This window comes from Spermophilus citellus, assembly GCF_964194105.1.
Source record: "Spermophilus citellus genome assembly, chromosome: 6".
In the NCBI taxonomy this organism is placed as follows: Eukaryota; Metazoa; Chordata; class Mammalia; order Rodentia; family Sciuridae; genus Spermophilus; species Spermophilus citellus.
Genome location: NC_138187.1, coordinates 5380180 through 5401220, shown reverse-complemented (window position 1 = coordinate 5401220; position 21041 = coordinate 5380180). Strand labels below are relative to the sequence as shown.

General features: G+C 51.6%; 1 protein-coding gene across 1 annotated transcript in view; it reads left to right on the top strand.

Annotated features, from left to right (window-relative positions):
* Positions 1 to 2558: 2558 nt before the first annotated feature.
* The window catches only part of LOC308652299 (uncharacterized protein C16orf96), a gene marked incomplete at its 5' end in the record, with an annotated part of 38815 nt that continues 20332 nt past the window's right edge, over positions 2559 to 21041 (top strand). Inside the window, 8 exons of the mRNA XM_081300048.1 lie at positions 2559 to 2978; positions 12951 to 13055; positions 14524 to 14604; positions 14800 to 16000; positions 16169 to 16821; positions 16956 to 17715; positions 19144 to 19229; positions 19536 to 19646. Coding sequence (XP_081156174.1) covers positions 2559 to 2978; positions 12951 to 13055; positions 14524 to 14604; positions 14800 to 16000; positions 16169 to 16821; positions 16956 to 17715; positions 19144 to 19229; positions 19536 to 19646 — 3417 coding nt within the window. The remainder of the gene's footprint in view (positions 2979 to 12950; positions 13056 to 14523; positions 14605 to 14799; positions 16001 to 16168; positions 16822 to 16955; positions 17716 to 19143; positions 19230 to 19535; positions 19647 to 21041) is intronic.

Here is a 21041-nt window from a genome sequence, read left to right as displayed (position 1 = left end):
TCATGCCCTGCCCTTTATAGGCACAAGGACCCAGAAGTTCCAGAGACATGTCCATGTTTAGGCCCTCGGATCCGGAAGTGTCTAAAGTGTCCATGTTTAGGCCCCTGGATCCAGAAGTTCCTCAGATATCCATGTTTAGGCCCCTGGATCCGGAGGTTCCAAAGGTACACGTCCATGTTTAGGCACCCGGATCCGGAAGTTCCTCAGGCATCCATATTTAGGCCCACAGATCCAGAGGTTCCTCAGGTGCACGTCCATGTTTAGGCCCCTGGATCCGGAAGTTCCTTGGTGCACGTCCATGTTTAATCCCCCAGATCCGGAAGTTCCTCAGGCATCCATGTTTAGGCTCTGGGATCCAGAAGTGCCTTAGGCGTCCATGTTTAGGCCCCCAGATCCAGAAATTCCTCAGGTGCACGTCCATCTTTGGGCTCTCGGATCCGTAAGTTCCTCAATCCTCCATGTTTAGGACATAGCATCCGGAAGTTCCTCAGGCACACGTCCATGTTTAGGTCCCCAGATCCAGAAGTTCCTCAGTTACATGTCCAAGTTTAGGCTCTAGGATCTGGAAGTTCCTCAGGCATCCATGTTTAGGCTCCCACATCCAGAAGTTCCTCAGGTTCACGTCCATGTTTAAGCCCCGCCCCGCCCCTCCTGGCTCCGGAAGTTCCTCAGGCATCCATGTTAAGCTCTAGGATCCGGAAGTGCCTCAGGTGTCCATGTTTAGGCCCCAGGATCCGGAAGTTCCTCAGGTGCATGTCCATGTTTAAGCCCCCTGATCCGGAAGTTCCTCAGTCCTCCATGTTTAGGCCATAGCATCCACCAGCCCTGAATTTTTTTTAAAAAAATATTATTCTTAAGTTTTAGGTGGACACAATCTCTTTATTTTACATTTATATGGTGCTGAGGATCGAACCCAGGGCTTCGTGCCTGCTAGGTGAGCACTCTACCACTGAGCCCCAGCCGCTTGAATTTTTAGGTCCTATAACACAGTGGGGATCCTAGAGGTGTTAATAAGAGGGCATATGATGGTCAGTTTTAGGGGACAACTTGGCTGAATAAATTAAGGAATAGCTAGAAAAAGACATTATCTCTGAGGATGCTTCCAGAGATTAGTGGGTGAGCCTGAGCCAGGTAGGTGGGGGAGACCTGCCGTTGATGCTGGTGAGCACCATCCAACCTGCCAGGGCCCACAGAGAACAAAAATATAGGAAAAAGACCAAGTATCCATTTGTGTGACTTAGACACTGGTCACATTCTTCCCTTCCTGACCTGAGCCCAAGGGCAGGAGACAGGACCTACTCCTCTGTGACGCCCCCACCTCGGGCCTTTGGCCTTACTGAGAGTTACACCATTGGTTTCCCTGGTTCTGAGGCCTTTGGACCTAGCCTGAGCCATGCTCACCACATCCCAGGGTCTCTAGTGTGTCTATGCCCTGCGGTGGGGCTTCTCAACCTCCTTAATGACAGTTCCCCTGACACGTCCCTTCTCACTGTCTGTGGGAGTGCATACTGTGGGTTCTGTCTCTGGAGAACACTGACTAATCTGGCTGTTAGATCAGGTCCATGGTAGGTGGTTTGGGGAGTGTTTGAGGAAGTCAAACTCTGCTTTCCAGAGTTCCTTCAGGGAAGCCAGCAAGGTTGGTCCTTAGCCAGTGGGAATCCTGAGCAGGCCATCTTGCAGGCTGTGCACCAGGAATGTGAGGTTCAGGGGAGCACTGAATGGAGGAACTTCCCTGCAGGCTTCACTAGAAGATGGGGACAAGCAGACTGCTGTTGGGACCCAGAACTGACCCAGCAGAGCCTGACTATAACAGGACCCCACAAAGCCTCCTCACCCTGCAGCCACTGGCTCCTAGCCATGCCTTCAGACTCAGAGCAGGACTAAGACCCTGATTAGAACTGGGGTCTTACTGAGCCCCAGCTCATGTGGGGAGCAGAGCAGGGTTCAGCAAGGGCGATATCATCCAGGAAGACAGGGACATGCAGGACAGACCAAATGACGCCCACTCACCTCCCTGCTCTCCCCTTCCAGAAACTGGAGCAGCTAGGTGTGCGTTTGGCCCTGCCAAGGAACCAGCTTAGTTCTTCAGACTCTTCTATGTCCTCTTTTCTTAAAACCTAGGTCTTCCTGACTCCAAGAAATCTGTCTTCTGATTCTAGAGACTTCTGAGATGCTTGCTCCCTCACTTCCCTGCATACCTCTTGGAAAGGGTCATCAGCCTTACACAAGCAGAGGGCTGGAATGAAGGGCTGCCTGTTCACTATTCAGGTAGTCATTAAATATTAATGGAGTTCCTATTTGGGCGTGGCTCACCCAGGAGCACCACCTGCTCCTGGCTCTCAGAAGCATGCCCACTTGACCATGTTCTCTGGTGTCCTAGCAACCAGAAAATCAGATCTGATCTCTGGCCAGGACAGAGGCCATTCTTCCCTGACCACTGTGACTCTCTGCCTTCCGAGCCTCTGAAGACCTGCTTGTGCAGCTCTTTGACCACAGGAAGCCACCACTTGTCCCCAAGGATTCCAAGAAGCCTAGCCGCGCCAACCCAGCCCAGCAAGATGAGCTTCTCACTCACATTCATGGAACTGACCAACATTGCCATACCACAGTGTGGGGTGGTGAATTTCAGGGCCCTGCACCTCCTGATCAAGGGCATTCTGGAGCACATTCAAATGGCTGAGCTCAAGAAGGAACTCTCGGGGGATGAGGACTTCCTCCAGACCTCGCAGGTCGTGCTTGTGCCTGGGGAAGGAGATTCCCAGCCTGTAATCAACCCTATGAAGCGACTCAGCAACGTCTTTGACGGTGTGGTGACCCGCCTCGACAGGATAGAGAATCAACTGGCTGGGTTGCAGGACCTGCCCTCCACTGCCCAGCTGCTGGAGGGCAGCCAGGGGACCAAACGGCCTGCCGAGGACCTGTGGCATCTCATCAAGCTCCGAAAGATGGTGGAGGGCAATGAAGAAGCCATGGCCAAGGTAAAAGCCCAGCTATAGAAGCCTCTCAGCCCCTGAGCGCTCCTCCCAAGCATGCTGCTCCCTGTTCCTTCATGGTGGGCATCCCTTTACAGAGGGAGGGTAGAGCCAGACCTTGGAGTCTGGCAGAATCAAAACTCCCAAGATTGCATCCTTGTCAAGTACTGAGGAAAGGAGCCGGACACAAACGGACACTTGCTGTATTGTTCCATTTATACAGAATATCCAGAATAGGCCAGTTTCCAGGGCTGGTGGGGTGGGCGTGGCTGCTTTGTGGGTGGAGGGTCTCATAACTTCGTGAGGCAATTACCAAGTGCCAGATGGACTAAATGCTGTGCATCTGAGAGGTGCTTTAAGTGTTGTAGTAACTTCAGGAGGCAGGTAGTCTAGTTTTCAGGTGAGAAGACAGTGGCACCTAGTGGTTTTGTAACCTACTTGAGGTCAGTGTTACAAAACGGAGAAGCCTGTAGAAACCTAGGCCATGTGGGTTTGTGAGCAGCAGGCACACAGCCTCTTGCTAGCCAGAAAGGGTGGGGTTGGTCATAGTCAGTAATAGTCGATAATGGTTTCCTCCCAGGTTGTAGCAAGAATTCACACTGGATGAGAGTGCCCAGGAAGTGCTTAGCACGGAGCTCAACATATTTTAGGTGCCCAGTCCGTTTATTGAGATTTCACTTGAGCAGGGAAAGAGGCGGACTGAAGTCTCAGCGAGTCAGCCAGCCCAGGGCCCTGCAGGATATGAGGACCTGAGCTCTGGGTTTGTGGGAGGGAGGAGGAGTCAGTCTAGCCAAGCCTGGGCCCTGTCAGGCAAGAGGGGCAGAGCGGTGCAGGGAGGAGCCACAAGCCATGTGCCGAATGAAGGGAGGGAGCCAGCACAGAGGCCCCGAGCCGCCTGATTCCAATTACATGAAATGGCCAGGAGGGGCATGTCCGCAGGCAGAAATGGGATGAGTGCTGTTGGAAAGGAGAGAGGGAGTGGTTTGCTAATGGAGGCAGGATTTTCTTTCAGGGGAACAAAATGTCTTGGAAGTAAGGAGTGGTGACAGTCATACTTCTGTCTGTATCAAGTGCCCCGGGATCATACTCTTTAATATTGTTATGTGTTTTTTACCACATGAAAAGCAGGTTGGCAGAATTCATTTAAAAAACCCCATGACCTAACTAAATGCTGTCTATAAGAGATGAGCTCTCAATTTGGAGACACCAGAGGTTGAAGTTTTATGGAAGCAGATATCCCACACCAACAGGAATGGAGCAGAGCTGGTAAGGCTGAGCCACAGCAGGCACTTGGGCTGACACCAGTGCTAGCCAGGAGCAGTACACACGCATGGAGTCCCAGCACTCCGAAGGCCGATGCAGGGCTGGTGGGGTGAGCCAATAAGTTCAAGGCGAGCCTGGGCAAAGTAGTGACTTCTAGAGCTCTTGAATGTCCTGAGCACTGAACAGGGTCATCTGCTCAGCTCATAAAAGGGCTTGTGAACAGGTTTGGACTTGACCATGCAGCCCTTAGAGGCCTGTTTGTACAGATAAGGAATGTCCCTGCCGTTGGAAAGTCATTGCAATGGCTTACCACAGCGACCCATTGAAGGGGGTTGCCATGGTAGCTGGTTCTAGAGCAAGCTGCTTAGCTAAGTGTCTGTACCCATCAGCCACTGAGGCTGGCAAACCAAACGCTGTGTTGATGCCATGGGCCACCTGGACTGCACCTTGGCAGCCCCTTGCTCTGGGCTGATTGTGCCAGTGTCCCCTGCTGCCCTTACTGGGCACCCCCAAGAGGCACAGGCCAAAAATGGAGAATCAGAGCCTGCTGGTCTCAGCACCCACCCCAAACAGAGCACATAGTGCTTGGGAAACAAGGGCAGACACCAGGAGTGGGGAAGGCCTCTTGGCAGCAAGCGGACTGGGATCCATAGGCATGGTCCAGGGACTGGCTCTGTTGGTCAACACACCACCAGATTTGAGGACTTGTGCCCCACTGCAAGTTGTTATTAAGGGTTAGATTGCAAGGCTTCTCAGCACTATTGACATTTGGGCTGAGTAATTCCTATGGCTTGTGTTCTGTGTATTGTAGAAGGTCAGGCAGCACCCCTGGCCTCTGCCCAGTGACACCAGCAGCACCCCGTGTTGTGACAAGCCAAAGCCTGTCCTCCAGACATTGCCAGATGCTACTGCCCCATTTGAGACTTCTGGATTAGAAAGCCTGGGCTCCCCAGCCTGGCAGAGTGGTGGTGTCTATAACCCAGTAACTCAGGAGCCTGAGGTAGGAGAACTGTGAGTTCAAGCCAGCCTGGGCTACTTAGTGAGACCCTGTCTCAAAGGAAAGAATATGACTCAGTGGTGGAGCACCCTGGGTTCAACCAAAAAAAAAAAAAAAAGCCCCGCCCCCGCCCCCCCCAATCAAAAACAATACTGGAGGCTCCCAGCTCAGCCTGGTTGTCCTAACCTCCAGCTGATTGCAGGGGAAACCCAGCTTGCCCCTTGGTGGCTGTGCACTAGCTCCCCCTAGTGAGCCTTTCCAGAACTGCAGGTTCCCAGGTTCCTCCCTGACTGGGTTTCTACATGTGGTAGACAAGCAGCCTGAGCGGCCTCTGCCCGCCTGGTTGAGGCCTTGGTTTTCTCATCTGTAATGATAATCCCTGGTGGCCAGCCACAGGGGAAGATGAAGGATGCTGTGAGCTATTAAGATTGTTCTGTATAATGCTGCTTTCATAAAGTTGTGGGTCCAACATGTTGTTGCTTGTTTATTTCAGAACTCCTTGTTCTGTTTTCCAACAACCAGAGCACCTGCAGTGTGTCACCCAGATTGGAATGCATTTTCGTTTCAGTTGGTTTTGGGGTATTTTATATTGTTGCCTAAATGTGTTGAAGACAGGTTGGGGTTTTAGCCAGTCAGGGTCTAATAATAATTGTTTTAGTCATGGCTGTGACCAAAATAACAACATGGAGGAGGAAATGTATATTTTGGTTCACAGTTTCAGAGGTCTAACTCCATGGATGGTCAGCTCCATTACTCTGGGCCCCAGGTGAGGCGGGACATCATAGCGGGAGAGCATGGCAGAGGGAAGCTGCTCCCTAATGGCAGCAAGGAAGCAGAGAGAGCGGAAGGAGTCACAGGCCAGTGCACCCTTCCAGGGCAAGGCCGCGGTGACCACTACCTCCAGCCGCGCTCCACCTGCCTGCAGTTACCACCCAGTCAGTTCATTCAAACTAGGACGGACTGGTTAGATTGCAGCTCTCATAATTCAATCTCCTCACCTCTGACTATTCCTGCAGAGACACAAGAGCTTTAGGGGGAAACCTCACACCCAAACCATAACAGTGATGAACACTTGAGCAACAGCAAAACCTTCCCAAGGTGCCGTGGAGGCGCGGGGCTGCAGCTCAGTGGTAGGACACTTACCTAGCATGTGTGAGGCCCTGGCTGCAGTCCCCAGTAATGAAAAGAAAAGTTTCCCTGGGAGGTGACGTTAGCATTCCCATTTTCCACAGCTCTGGATGTGGTTGTCTGAGGTGGTGTTTGCTTTGGACCCCCTTATTGGGCCCTAGCCTGAGCCAGCATTCTTTTTTTTTTTTTTTTTTGGTGGTGGTGGGATACTAGAGATTGAACCCAGGGGCACTTTACCACTAAGCTAAATCCCCAGCCCCTCTTCCCGTATTTTTTATTGGTGCATTATAGTTTACATAATAGTGGGATTTGTTGTTACATATTGGTACTTGCACACAATATAACAATTTAATTTGGCCAATATTATTCCCCAGTATTTCCCTTTTCCCTCCCATTTCCCTCTGTGTGGTCCCTTTTCTCTACTGATGTCCCTTTGATGTTCATGAGATTCCCCCCACACACACACCCCCACCCCACCCCCACCACCACCACCTTTCTTTTCCTTTTTCCTCTCTAGCTTCACTACCTTTGACCTTCTGAGTTAGACTTATTTCATTTAATATAATGTTCTCTGGTTCCACCCATTTTCCTGCAAATGACAATTTTATTTTTTTTATAGCTGAATAAAACTCCATTATGTATATATAACACATTTTTTAATCTGTTTATCTACTGACAATTACCAAGTTGGGTTCCATAGATTGGCTATTGTTAAATGTGCTGCTATAAACTTGGGTATGCATGTATCACTGTAGTATGACTTTAATTCTTTAGGATAAAACTGAGGAATGGTATAGCTGAGTCCTATGGTAGTTCCATGCCTAGTCTTTTTTTTTTTTTTTTTTTTTTTGCAATGCTGGGGACTGAACCCAGGACTTGGAGCATGTTAGGCAAGTGCCCTACCACTGAGCCATATCCCCGGCCCCCTCCATGCCTAGTCTTTTGAGGAGCTTCCGTATGGATTTCCATAGTGGTTATACTAATTTACAGTCCCACCAACAGCGTAAAAGTGTTCCTTTTCCTCCACATCCTCTCCAGCATTTATCATTATTTGTATTCTTTTTTTTTTAATCTTTTTTTTTTTTTTTGGTGGAGTTCTTTTTTTTTGTCTTTTTTGGAACTGGGGGTTGAACCCAGGGCTTTGCGAATGCAAGGCAGACGCTTTGCCACTGAGCTACATCCCAGCCCCATTATTTGTATTCTTGATGACTGCCATTCTGACTGGTGTGAGATGAAATCTCAGTCATTTGGATTTGCATTTTCCTAATTGCTAACAGTGTTGAACATTTTTTCATATTTTTGTTGGTTGGCCTTTGGTATCTTTTCTTTTGAGAAATGGCTGTTCATTTGCCCATTGGGTGTTTTTTTTTAATTGTGAGTGGACTTCATTTTGTTGATTTATATGCAGTGCTGAGAATGGAACCCAGTGCCTCACACATGCTAGGCAAGTGCTCTACCACTGAGCCACAGCCCCAGCCCCCCACTGGGTTTTTGGTGTTAAAATTTTTGAGTTCTTTATATATTCTGGATATTATTCTTCTTTCGGAAGAGTTCTCTCTGCATTTTTTTTTTAACCTGGGATTGGACCCAGGGATACTTAGCCACTGAATCACATCCCCAGCCTTCTTTATATTTTTATATTTTATTTTGAGACAACTGAGAGACTCACTAAGTTGCTTAGGGACTTGCTAAATTGCTGAGGTTGGCTTTGAATTCTCAGTCCTCCTGCCTCAGCCTCCCAAGTTGCTGGGATTATAGGCATGGGCCACTGTGCCTGGCAAGTTGGGGGGATGGGAACATGTTTGGATAAGCCTAGGCGGCAGTGCCACGCCAGGCGCCACGTGGGACATGCCACAGTTCAGCTCCTGGGAAGGACAGTTTTCTCAGCTCCAGTTAAGCCCTAACTGTGCCCGGAGGGGCTCTGGTCAGAAAAAAGACCTGACCCTCCCCCCAAGGGTTCTTCTGGTGCCTTGTTCCCTAAAACAGGAGTTCAAGGCATGTCCCCATGCTACAGTCTGGGCTGGGTGTGCACATCACAGGAGAACAGAGCCACGTGAAGGAAAGAGCCTTTCTCCTTTCATGGGTGACCTTCCCACAGGGCAAGCCATAGAGTTCTGCCATTTCTTCTGGGCCTTGCCCGGCACTTATCTTGGCTGGGTTGAGGATAATTTCTGCTCAGCATATTTGGCTCCTTGTCACCCCCAGGAAGACAGGAGGATAGAGGAAGCATCAGTAGATCTGTGAAGGTCTCTAGAAAGCAGATAAGGTGTGCGAGACCAGGAACCACGGAACAGGATGAGGCACCAGGGCTGGGGTTGTGGCTCAGTGATAGAGCGCTCACCTAGCACGTGCGAGGCCCTGGGTTCCATCCACAGCACCACATATAAAGGGTATCGTGTCCATATACAACTAAAAAATAAATATTAAAAAAATAAAAGAATAAGGCACCAAAAGAAGTTTATTGGGGGGCGCTCTCAGGGCGAGGCTCCCGGGTCTGCCAAAGGGTGAGGGCCAGGGAAGTCCGGGCGAGCGCAATGCTTCTAAGGGCGGCTGGAGGTAGGAGGGCCTAGGCCATCTAAATTGTCACTACCGACAGCAGGCTGGCTGAGCCGAGTTTAGGGCCATCTGTCGTTGGTTGGTCCAGGCTGAGATGAATTGACAGGGCAATTGCTTCTGCCGGCAGGAACCTGGTCGGTGGAGTCTGTTGCCAGGTCAGCTTCTGATTGGCCATTTCCGGGCTGCCCACAGCTACCATGGGAGAGGAGCGGGGAAGGAAGGCTGCTGACCCACAGTCTCCACATTGGAGGTCTCTCTGAGAAACATTTTGCACCTTAAGCAAATGAGAATTTGTAAAACCCATCCCATAATTCCACTGTCACTCCCAACAAAATTAGCAGTGACTCCTGACTCCTACATAGACAGTGTTGAGATTTCCTCCCATCGTTTCTGAAACACAAATGCAGTTTTTACAGCTTTATTGAGGTATTTCATTTTACCAGAAAATTCATGCATTTTTAAGGGTATTGACAGAGCCGTGCTGCTGTCACCACAGTCTAATTTTAGGACATTTTTCAATACCCAGAAAGAAACCCCTCAATCTATAGCAGTGACGCCTCTCGTGCCTGCTTGAGCTCCCAGTCCTTCACTGTACCTTATTGTTTTCCAGGTTCACCCATCAGCACATTATTATTTCTTTTTATCAAATGATATTCTGCTGTATGAGTAATGCCACATTTAGCTGACTGACTAATGGACGTTGGGGTTCATTAGTTCACTACACATAGCCCTGCTATGAACAGTAGTGACCTGGGCTGACCACGAACACCTGGTCTTAAGCAGTCCTCCTGGCTTAGCCTCCCAGATACCTGGGACCACAGCCACAGGCCATGGTGACAGCTACTTTGTCTTGGTGCCATGTGTTCAACAGATGATTCTTTTCTCCCTACTGGATCAATCTTGATGCCTTTGTTGGAAATCGGTTGACTGTAGCTGGGTGGGTTTATTTCTGGGCTTCTCAGTTTTACTCCATTGATCTGCTTGTCTGTCCTTGTGCCCGTACCACACTGTCTTTCTCTTCCCCTTTCTTTTTTCTTCTCCTTCATAGCAGACATGAACCTGGGGCGTTGAGCACGCCAGGCAAGTGCTCTGCTGCTGAGCCCTGAGCTCTAACTCGAGGTCTTTTGTAAATGTCCCTTATCCAGTGGAGGAAGTGTCCTGATTTACTGAGTATTGTTTTGTTGTTGTTGTTCTGTTTTCTTTGGAGATAGAACCGAGGGGCACTTCATCACTGAGCTACATCCCAGACCTTTTGTTATTTGATACAGGGTCTTGCTAAGTTGCCAGAGCTGGCCTCCAACTTGCAATCCTTCTGCATCAGCCTCCTGAGTTGCTAGAATTACAGGCATGCATCACCACGCCCAGTTTACTGAATTTTTTTTTTCATGTAAGAGTGTATTTTATCAAATGCTTTTTCTGTGCCAATTGAGATGATTGTATATTTTTAAAATTGAAGGCTGAGACAGGAGGATTGTGGGTTCAAAGCCAGCCTCAGCAACAGCGAGGCACTAAGCAACTCAGTGAGACCCTGTCTCTAAATACAATACAAAATAGGGCTGGGGATGTGGCTCAGTGGTCTAGTGCCCCTGAGTTCAAACCCTGGTACCAAAATAAATAAATAAATAAAGTTGATAACATATTTCTTATTGATGTGATATATTACATTAATTCGTTTTTGGATGTTGAATTAATTGAATCTCTGGGGTTAATCCACCCCATGGCCATGGTATAGAATTCTTTTTATATGTTGCCAGATCCAGTTTGCTAGTGTTTTCTTGAGAACTTTGTGTTTATATTTCAGTTTTCTTTTCTTCTTTTGTCTTTGCATTTGGCATCAGTATAATGCTGGCTTCACTGAATCAGTTTGGAAGTGTTCCTTCCTCTTCTGTTTTTTTGTAAGAGTTTGTGAAGGGTTGGCATTAATTCTTTAAGTGTTTTTAAAAATCTTTTTTCTTTTTTTTTTTTTTGTAGTTGGACACAATACCTTTATTTATTTATTTATTTTTATGTGGTGCAGAGGACCCAGGGCCTCGCACATGCTAGGCGCGCATGCTCTACCACCGAGCCACAACCCAGCCCCCTCTTTAAGTGTTTTGTGGGAGTCAGTGGTAAGGCCATCTGGGTCTGGACTTTGATGGGTATTTACTTTTTAATACTGCTTCAGTCTCATCATTTGTTACAGGTCCATTCACATTTTCAATTTCTTTCTAAGTTTATTTTGGTAGTTTGTGTCTTCCTAGGAACTTGTCCATTTTTATTTCAGTAGAGTCAAAGGTCTCCTCTTTAACTTATGATTCTAGTAATTTGAGTCTGTCTTATTCTTGGTCCATCAAGCTCAACGGTTTGTCAGTTTTGTTGATTTTTCTCTTGCACTGTACTTTCCGTGATTTTCTTACTTCTGTTTGCTTAGGTTTAGTTTGCCTTCTTTCTTCCAGTGGAAAGTGAGGCTGTTGATGGGAAGTCTTCCTCTGCGGTGTGGCCACTGACCACTATGCGTTTCTCTCTCTGCACCGCTTTAGCTTCAGCCTGTGAGCTTTGGTGTGCCGTGCTCTGTTTTCAGTTTGTCTCAGAGCATTTCCTAATTTCGTCTGTGGCTTCTTGGACCCATTCGTGATTTAGGAGAGTTAATTCTCACACACCTGTGAATTTCCAAGTTTCTTCTGTTGACTTCTAGTTGAATTCCACTATGGTCAGCACATACACGGGTTCTAAAACGTTCCTGCCGTGCGATCTACCCGGCAGAGTGCTCTAAGCATGTGTTCTGCCATTGTCAGGGTGTTCTGTGGACACTGTTGGTGCCTGCATGGTTTAGTGTTGTTCAGGTTTTCTGTTTCCTTGTTGATCTTCGGTCTAGTTCTATTCTACAATAGAAATATGGTATTGTAGCTGCCAACTGTGCTTTTTAAAATTGCCTATTTCTCTTTCAGCCTTTTTTTCCTCCTCCTCCTCCTGTTTTGGTGGTACTGGGGATTTAACACAGGGCAAATCTACCACTGAGATGCATCCCCAGCTATTATTTTCTTTTATTTTGAGATAGGGTCTCACTAAGTTGCTGAGGCTGGCTTTGAACTCGAGATACTCCTGCCTCAGCCTCCTGAGCTGCTGGTATTACAGGCATGTGCCACTGCACCCAGCTAGGACTACATTTTTTTTAATCCATTCTTCCAGTCTCTACCTTTTAACTGAACATTTAAAACATTGATTCTTAATTATCCATCAGGACTGGCTTCTGTCATTGTACCATTTGTTAACTGAATGCCTAGCTAGGCACAAAGCTCTTTGTACAACTTATCACTTTTCCTCGCATATCCTAACACTTGATAAATCTGAAACCTACAAAGAGGTGGTGACAGTCCCAGTCAACTGTGCAGCGAGCTTTGAGCCTTACCTTGCAACCATCAGTTTAGCCTGGAAGTCTCATTGCTGGTCCTCTGTGTCCCATTTACCCTCCAGAGCCCATCTCCTCAGGCAGCCAGAGAGATCTTTTCAAAATGTAAATCCAGGCCAGGTGTGGTTGTGATGTCCTGTGATCCCAGCAATTTGGGAGTCTGAGGCAGGAGTATCTTAAGTTCAAAGCCAGCCTCAGCAATTTAGCAAGACCCTAAGCAGCTTGGTGAGACCCTGTCTCAAAATTAAAAGTATAAAGTGCTGGGGATGTGCCTCTGTGGTATAATGCCCCTGGGTTCAATTCTAACTTCTAAAGAAAATAAATAAATAAATAAACATGGTCATTTCTCCCCTGACTCTGATCCTCCAGGTGCTATCCCCCAGGGACCAGCCTGCTTCCTCCTTCCGTAGCTAGCAGATGTTTTGGGTAACGCGGAGACACCTCTTTCCCGCCCAGTCTGCCTGGGGCTTGCAGCCCTGTTGTCTTGGGGAGCACTTGCTGGTCTCTGGGTACTTTCAGCCTCGGCTGTGGGAGAGCCAAGATGATCCCCAGGACTATGCCGTCACCAGAAAGCTCTGTACTTCGTTTGCCTTCTGCTATAACCACACCCAACTTCAGGGTTTCCCCCTCTTCTCTCCCTCTTCAGTCCATGGTGACCCTGCAGGATCTGCTCACTGACCTGTACCCACTCAAGGTCACCGTTGAAACCCTCAGGAAGGACGTGAACATGATGAAGGATTGTTTTGAAAAGGTAATTCCTCCCCTGCATCCTCCACACTGGCTGTGCTGGTGGACATCTGGTGGTCCAGGCCTAGAAAGCCTGTTCTTGGTCAAAGAATGCAGCCAAGAGGGGAGAAGAAGGGAACCCTCCTGGCCCAGCCCTTGGCCTCCCTCCCGAGCTCCCTGTGACCCCTTAGTGCCCCTTACTCCACTGTGTTAGGATGTCCGTTGTCAGACACCCAGTTCATCCCGACTTGGGAAAAATAATAGAATTCATTCTCATTTACTAAAAAGTCCAGGGGCACCTCCAGCCACAGCCAGATGGAGGCCCTCAGCCCCCTCAGCATCTGCCTCTCGGTGATGACTTCCTCTGTGTTGGCTTCATGTTCAGGCAGCTACTCCCCGACTCTCAGAAACTCCAGGCTTATAGTCCCTCAACTCGGCAGAAAGAGAACACCTTTTCCTCCTGTTGAAAGCTCTGTTCACACTGAAAAGCAGGATAAAGCTAGTGCAGGCACACATACTGACTTCTTCTGCATCTCCGAGCCATTTGTCCAAGTCTGTTCTAGACTCTACCATGACATGGAAAGACATGGAATCCCTAAATCCCGAGACAGCTTCCCCTAGTCCACAGTGGGGTCAGAAGCTGGGTCTGCAAACCTCCAGGCCAGCATTGTGGCCAAGGTTAGACCACCTGCTCCAAATTACATGACTAATGTGTTGCCTCTGTTTCATACGTCACTGGGTGCACTTGAACTTCCATCTTAGAGTGGGTAGATTCTATTTGAGTAGATGGGCAGTGTCAGGAAGCAATGCTATGAAACACTAAAGAGGATCCCTGGGACCAATCTGCTTGAAAAACAATGTCTTCCTGGCCCACTTCTTGAAGATTCTTTTTTTTTTTTTCGTATTGAGGATTGAACCCAGGAACACTTAACCACTGAGCCACATCCCCAGCCCATTTTTTTTTTTAATATTTATTTTTTAGGTGTAGGTGGACACAGCACAATGCCTTTTATTTTTTTTATATGGTGCTGAGGATTGAACCCGGGTCCCGCCCGTGTTAGGCGAGCGCTCTACCGCTGAGCCACAGTCCCAGCCCCCCCCCCCAGCCCATTTTTGATTTTTCATTTTGAGACAGGGCCTCATTTATGGCCTTGCTAAGTTGCTGAAGCTGGCTTTGAACTCACGATTCTCCAGCCTCAGCCTCCCGAGCTGCTGGGACATAGGTGTGCACCACTGTGCCCTGCCTCTGGGAGATTCTTAATGTGCTTTTGCCCATTCAAGGCTCTGATAAGTTCTGTGGTACAGAAGTCTGTTGAATGCTTTTTAGCCCATTGTGTCTGAGACTTATTTGTCTATAGACTCTTTGGCATCCCTCTTCCTTCCCTGGGAAACTCTTCACCCTTCTCAAGCTCTTGGTCATCTAGCACTGTGGGAAGCAACAGGACTGGGATCAGAACCTGTCTTCCAGACCACAGACTCAGCTCATTTGACAGATATGCCCAGAAAAAGTGGACCTCTTATCTGAGGACTTGAAAACGCAGAACCAGAAGATGAGCATACTGCAGCATGAAGTGGTGAGGGCCAGGGTCCTGTCCTTCCTCCCTCGGGCTGGGGGCAGGGCGGGGTGGGGAGGTTTCTCTGTAAATGAAGAGGGCACTGTGGTTGGCAAGCCACTGGAGGGCGGTCTGGTTCTGTGTGGGTAGTGAGACCCCCCCCCCGAGGGCCACGCACCCCCAGCTCACGCCTGCACTGCCCACCCCACTCCACAGGATTCTCTCAAGAACAGGATTCACGCTCTCCCCAAAGCTGAGGATCTGGTGCTCTGGAGTGGCCTCCATGAGGCCATGTTCACTCCAGTGAGTAGAGGAACAGGAGGGGCAGTGGGGGAGGGGAAGGGGGTGTGGGCCCACCTCTTCAGCCCCCTCTTTCACAGGAAGCCACTTCACAAGAGCTGGAGATGTCCAAACAGTGGCAGACCACAGACCAGCCTCCACAGGCTGCCCTGGCCCAGGAGGAGCCCAGGTTGCCTTCCCATGTTTCATGGCCCATCCAAGGCCCCGGCCTCCAGCAGACTGCCTGGCCGACTGGCTGGCCGCCTGCCCAGGCAGATCTACTCAGCAGTGTCCAGGCGCCAGGTCAACCTCAGGCCCTCATGCCTGGTCCTGGGCCTTGGCCTTGGCCTGGGCCTGGACCTGGGTCTGGACCTGGGTCTTGGCCTTGGCCTTGGCCTGGGCCTGGTCCTGGGCCTTGGCCTTGGCCTGGGCCTGGGCCTGGTCCTGGGCCTTGGCCTTGGCTTGGGCCTGGGCCTATTCCTGCTCCTGCTCCTGGGCCTGGGCCTGCTCCTGTTCCTAGGCCTGGGCTGGTTCCTGCTCCTGCTCCTGCTCCTGGGCCTGGGCCTGCTCCTGTTCCTAGGCCTGGGCTGGTTCCTGCTCCTGCTCCTGCTCCTGGGCCTGGGCATGCTCCTGTTCCTAGGCCTGGGCTGGTTCCTGCTCCTGCTCCTGCTCCTGCTCCTGGGCCTGCTCCTGTTCCTAGGCCTGGGCTGGTTCCTGCTCCTGCTCCTGGGCCTGGGCCTGCTCCTGTTCCTAGGCCTGGGCTGGTTCCTGCTCCTGCTCCTGCTCCTGCTCCTGCTCCTGGGCCTAGGCCTGCTCCTGTTCCTAGGCCTGGGCTGGTTCCTGCTCCTGCTCCTGCTCCAGGGCCTGCTCCTGTTCCTAGGCCTGGGCTGGTTCCTGCTCCTGCTCCTGCTCCTGCTCCTGGGCCTGGGCCTGCTCCTGTTCCTAGGCCTGGGCTGGTTCCTGCTCCTGCTCCTGCTCCTGCTCCTGGGCCTGGGCCTGCTCCTGTTCCTAGGCCTGGGCTGGTTCCTGCTCCTGCTCCTGCTCCTGCTCCTGGGCCTGGGCCTGCTCCTGTTCCTAGGCCTGGGCTGGTTCCTGCTCCTGCTCCTGCTCCTGGGCCTAGGCCTGCTCCTGTTCCTAGGCCTGGGCTGGTTCCTGCTCCTGCTCCTGCTCCAGGGCCTGGGCCTGTTCCTGCTCCAGGGCCTGGGCCTGTTCCTGCTCCTGGGCCTGGGCCTATTCCTGCTCTAGGGTCTGGGGCTGTTCCTGCTCCAAGGCCTGGGCTGGTTCCTACTCCTGCTCCTGCTCCTAGTCCTTGGCCGGGGCCTGGACCTTGGCCTGGGAATGAACCTTGGCCTGGGACTGAACCTTGGCCTGGGCCTGGACCTTGGCCTGGGCCTGGACCTTGGCCTGGGACTGAACCTTGGCCTGGGCTTGGACCTTGGCCTGGGCCTGGACCTTGGCCTGGGACTGAACCTTGGCCTGGGCCTGGACCTTGGCCTGGGACTGGGTCTACTTCTGGACCTTGGCCTACTCCTGGACCTTGGTCTGTTCCTGGACCTTGGCCTGCTCCTGGGACTGGGGCTGGTCTTGGACTTTGGTCTGTTCCTGGAACTGGGCCTGCCCCTGGGACTGGGCCTGCTCCTGGGACTGGGCCTGCTCCTGGGACTGGGCCTGCTCCTGGACCTTGGCCTGCTCCTGGGACTGGGCCTGCTCCTGGACCTTGGCCTGGGACTGGGCCTTGGCCTGCTCCTAGAGCTGAGCCTGCTCCTGGGACTGGGCCTGCTCCTGGACCTTGGCCTGGGACTGGGCCTTGGCCTGCTCCTGGACCTTGGCCTGCTCCTGGGACTGGGCCTGCTCCTGGGCCTTGGCCTGGGACTGGGCCTGCTTCTAGGCCTGAATCTGGGCCTGCTCGTGGGCCTGGGCCAGGGCTGGAGCCTGAAACCATGCCTGCAGTGGGGCCTGGTGTGACACCTGGGTTCATGCCAGCAGTTTTGCCTGTATTTGGACCCAGACCTCAACCTGCCCCAAGAGCTTGGCCCATACCACCAGGAGGCAGGCCTGGAGCTGGCACTTGGCCTTTGTTTGACTTTTTCCAGCCTGGCCCAGGTCCATCAGACTCCCAGCAGCCCCCCAGGGCCCCACCCCCAGCCACAGAGTTGGGATCCTCGTGGCCTCTTCCATTGCAGCTGCACCAGACTCTTGAGGCCCCAGAGCTCCCAGCTGTGGAAGAAAAGGGGGATGAATATTACCCTTACCTCATGGTAGACTCTCTGGCTGGGCCTTCCCCAGGTGAAGCCACCAAGGATCAGGGTCCCACGGCTAGGGCCTCGGAAGTACACCTGAAGGGTCCCCAGAATGCCCTTGAGCAATTGAAAACCACTGTTGCTGCTGCTGCTGCAGCGGCTGCAAACTACGCTGCGGCTGCCAACTCAGCTGCCCAGACAGCCAAGGCTGCTGCCAAGGCGATCACCGATGCCCTTGCCAGCAAACTGGCTACTAAAACCGCCATTGCGGCTGCCCCCGGGCCCTCTGGGACCCGTTCAGATGTCTCGGGTGCAGGGTCTTCCCGCGGGGCCGCGGAACCTACGACCTTGGATCAGGAGAGCAAGCAGCTACAAGACTTGGTGGTAGATTATGAAGAATTGGCTCCCCAGTTCCCCACCAAGGACATTCCTTCCACCAAAACCCTGTCACAGGCCATGCAGGCTGCCAAGAAGGCGAGGAGCACCCAGGACAAGAAGGCGGCGGTCAAGCGCTCCATGGGCCACATAGCCCAAGTGCCGGATAGACATGACTCCCTGAGGGAAGAGTTTGCCCAGCTGTCAAACAACCTGCAGCAGCAGCTGGCTTCCCTAGGTAGGAGGGGAGCAGGGGCTCAGGCCCTTCCTGCAGCCTGCGTCCTTCCTGGAGCTCCCCCAGTGACATCGGTATCAGCTGTCAGCAGCTATCATCCCTTTGACCTAAGTGTCTTGCTTACCAGGAATGTACAGTGAGGCACTATCTTGGGAGGGAGGGACTCTTAGGATCTAAAGTTGGCACGTAAAGAGGAAAATTGCTCCTGAAATTCCTTCTTTCTTTGCTTTTTTCCTTTTTTCCTTTTTTTTTTTTTTTGGCGGGGGGGGGGGGGGCGGGAGTGGTACCAGCAGTGGGACCCAGGGCCTCACTCCTGCTGGGCTAGCACTCTGACACCGAGCCAGATCCCAGACTGAGAGTGTGGCACTTCTGCTATGTTCCCAGTGGATGCTGCTGCTTCTGGGAGCCCACTCAGATCCCCGGCTGTGCACACTGAGACGTTCAGTGACTGCGATCACCAAAGTCCCGTCCCTGTCTGGCACCTCTGGTGGGCACTGCTCTTCCACAGACCTTAGGGGGAAAGTGGAACTTCATGTAGCTAAAAAGAACCCTATTGATACCTGTCAACACTAGGATGGCTGAGATTAGGAAGGTGGTAAACAAGCAATAACAGCCCAAGCTCTCCTCCTGGCCAGCTGCCGTGTCCCGCTCCTGTTTTTTCCATGGATCTGGCCTCTCTGGCTGCTTGTCCATACTGCATGTAGGCCACTTGGTAAAAATTTCACTATCTCCCCTTCTATTAATCTTGGTATAATACATTTCATAGACTCTCATAAATATCAGGGCTGGGACTATGGTCTAGCACTGGCCTAGCACACACAAGGCACTGGACTCCATCCCCAGCAATGCCAAAAAAATAAAGGGCTTCATGGCTTTGAAGTACTTCACAGTATTGAGGGTATAGCTCAGTGGTAGTATATCCTAAGCAAGTGCAAGCCCTTGTGCAATCCTCAGTATCTTCCCAGGAAAATTGGATTACATATTTAAAAGAGCTTATTGGGATATATAGGTTAGATAAAACACTTTATTAAAAGTAATCCCACCTGTTCTTTTTAGAGTTTTTAAAAATGTGTCTACTAGCCAGGTATAGTGGCACACACCTATAACCCCAGTGTCTCAGAAGAAGTCTGAGACAGGAGGGATCGCGAGTTCCAGGCAGCCTCAGCAACTTTGCAAAACCCTGTCAAAAAAAAAAAAAAAAAAAAGATGCTGGAGCTGTAGCTCTGGGGCAGAGTAGCCCTGGGTTCAGTGTCCAGCACCACACACTGGTGCGTGCACACACGCATAACAGTGTGACTGTGGAAGACCCAGTGGACCCTCGAGGCCCTGCCTGGGCACATTTTTGTGGGCAGCCCTGCCGTAGGGGCCTGGGAAGAGCAGGTGGTTGGAGCTCCCTCCCTGCCCCACAGTCACTCCCTCTTTTGCTTTCAGTGCACGCAGGAGGCTTTTCCAAGCTTGAGGCGGCTGTGGACATAGTGCAGGACAAGATAAATAACATCCAGAAGTCCAGGCTAAAGGTCAGTGTCCCTCTCAGGAAGGAGCTTTTGAGACAATGAGGGCTGGAGGCAAGCAGGAGGTGGACTGCCCCGTACCCCTCCTGGGTGGAGCATCTGCCCGCCAGGTGGCCTGGGAGCGCAGCAGGGCCAAGGATGCGGCTAGGGCGGGTCCAGGGCGGGTGGCTGCAGATCCCTTCCAAGGAGTCCCAGGCGGCTGTTCCACACTGTCACACTGTCCAGAGCGCACAGGTCAGGCACCTTCTTCCTGGCCTCAGGCCTCTTCCAGCCAGGGCAGCCTCACAAGCCGTCTGTGTCTCCCTTGTTTAGGAAGAGGAACTTGAGAGAGTTTGGGGCACCCAAATAGAGTCCATGAAGAATCACTACGTTGTGCTGGACCGCTTGGTGGGAAAGCTCCAGGCTCGTGTGGATGAGTTCAAGGTTTGGAGGCCTGGGGTCCCCGAAGGGCAAGCCAGGGGAGAGCTCCTCCCTGTGGTTTTACAGAAGGGGGTGCACTGAAGGCTGGGGAGCCAGGGGACATTTTACTGTGTGTAACTTACACTTTAATTAAGAATAAATCCCACACATACACAGAAGGCCCTGATCAGTGCCCATCTGTGGCCTCTGTATCAACAGAGTGAGGGCTCTGTGACATTTGCTGAATGAGTCAGCAGGATGAGAATTTCTTGCCCCAGCAGTTATACTCATGGCATTTGCCCTAAATCAGCCCACTTTGGGGGAACAAGCTTCTCTGAGCTCTCAGCACTGCAGCCTTTCTGGAACAGCAGGGTTGCCAAGTTGCCAGGCTGGCCTCAACTTGAGATCCTCCTGCCTCAGCCTCCTGAGTCACTGGGATTACAGGTGTATGTCATCGTGACTGGCCCCATGGGGACTTCTAAGTGCAGGTCTGAGGGCTTTTGGTAGAACTTAAAAACAAGGAGGGGCCAAAGCAAACCCCTGGCACTGTGATCACGCTCCATGTCATTACTGTGTCACCCGTTGGGGCATGTAGGGGACTCTGCAGGGAGGAGAAGTCATTGCAAAGGGACTGACGCATTGCCTAAGGCAGGGGCTGGAAGGGAGAGCTCGCTGTCTTCGGAGGGTCTGTGTGTGGATGGAGGATTTGCAGGGCTGTGTGCTCGGGCTTTTGTGAGCAGCACTGACCAGGAGCCACGAGGTCCTCTGCCAACTCGGGGCTCTCTGTTAGCCTCTGATCTTCAGCAAGGCCTGGGTCACCATGTCGTGGGGCCCCTCCTCTGTGGACTAGAGCGGACTGACCTCAGCTCCAGGCCAGGCCCTGCATAGGAGGAAGGGGGGTGTAGTAGCTATCACTCAGGGAAGAAGCAGCCAGCTGAGGCCCACCAAACGGCACAATGCGGAGCACACAGGGCCTTGTCCTGTCCTCCTTCCTGCTCTCATGACATCAGGATATCATTGCCCATAAAAGTCACCTGGGAGGAACCTGAAACATGACTTTCATCCAGCACATAACTCCTGCAGCCTGTGTTCATTCACGGGGAGTTGAGCACAGGCTGCAGGGCATCAGCAGGGCATCAGTCCGGCCTCCCGCAGAGACCGAGGGAGGCCGTGCTCATACTGCAGACCCGGATGCAGGAAGAAGTGCCACTGCCCTGCCTTCCCGGCGCCTGCAGAAACGTGATGGACACGACGGGGGTCTTGAGAAACTCGGATCCTACTGTGATGAGGTCCTAGCAGACACTGCTTTGTGTGCTGGGCTCTTGCGTCGTCACCTGAGATGCTTTCAGGCAAGATGCCAGGCTTGGTGAGAGTATAGCAGTGTTTATTAGCAGAGGGGGAGCACCCTCAAGGAGATAG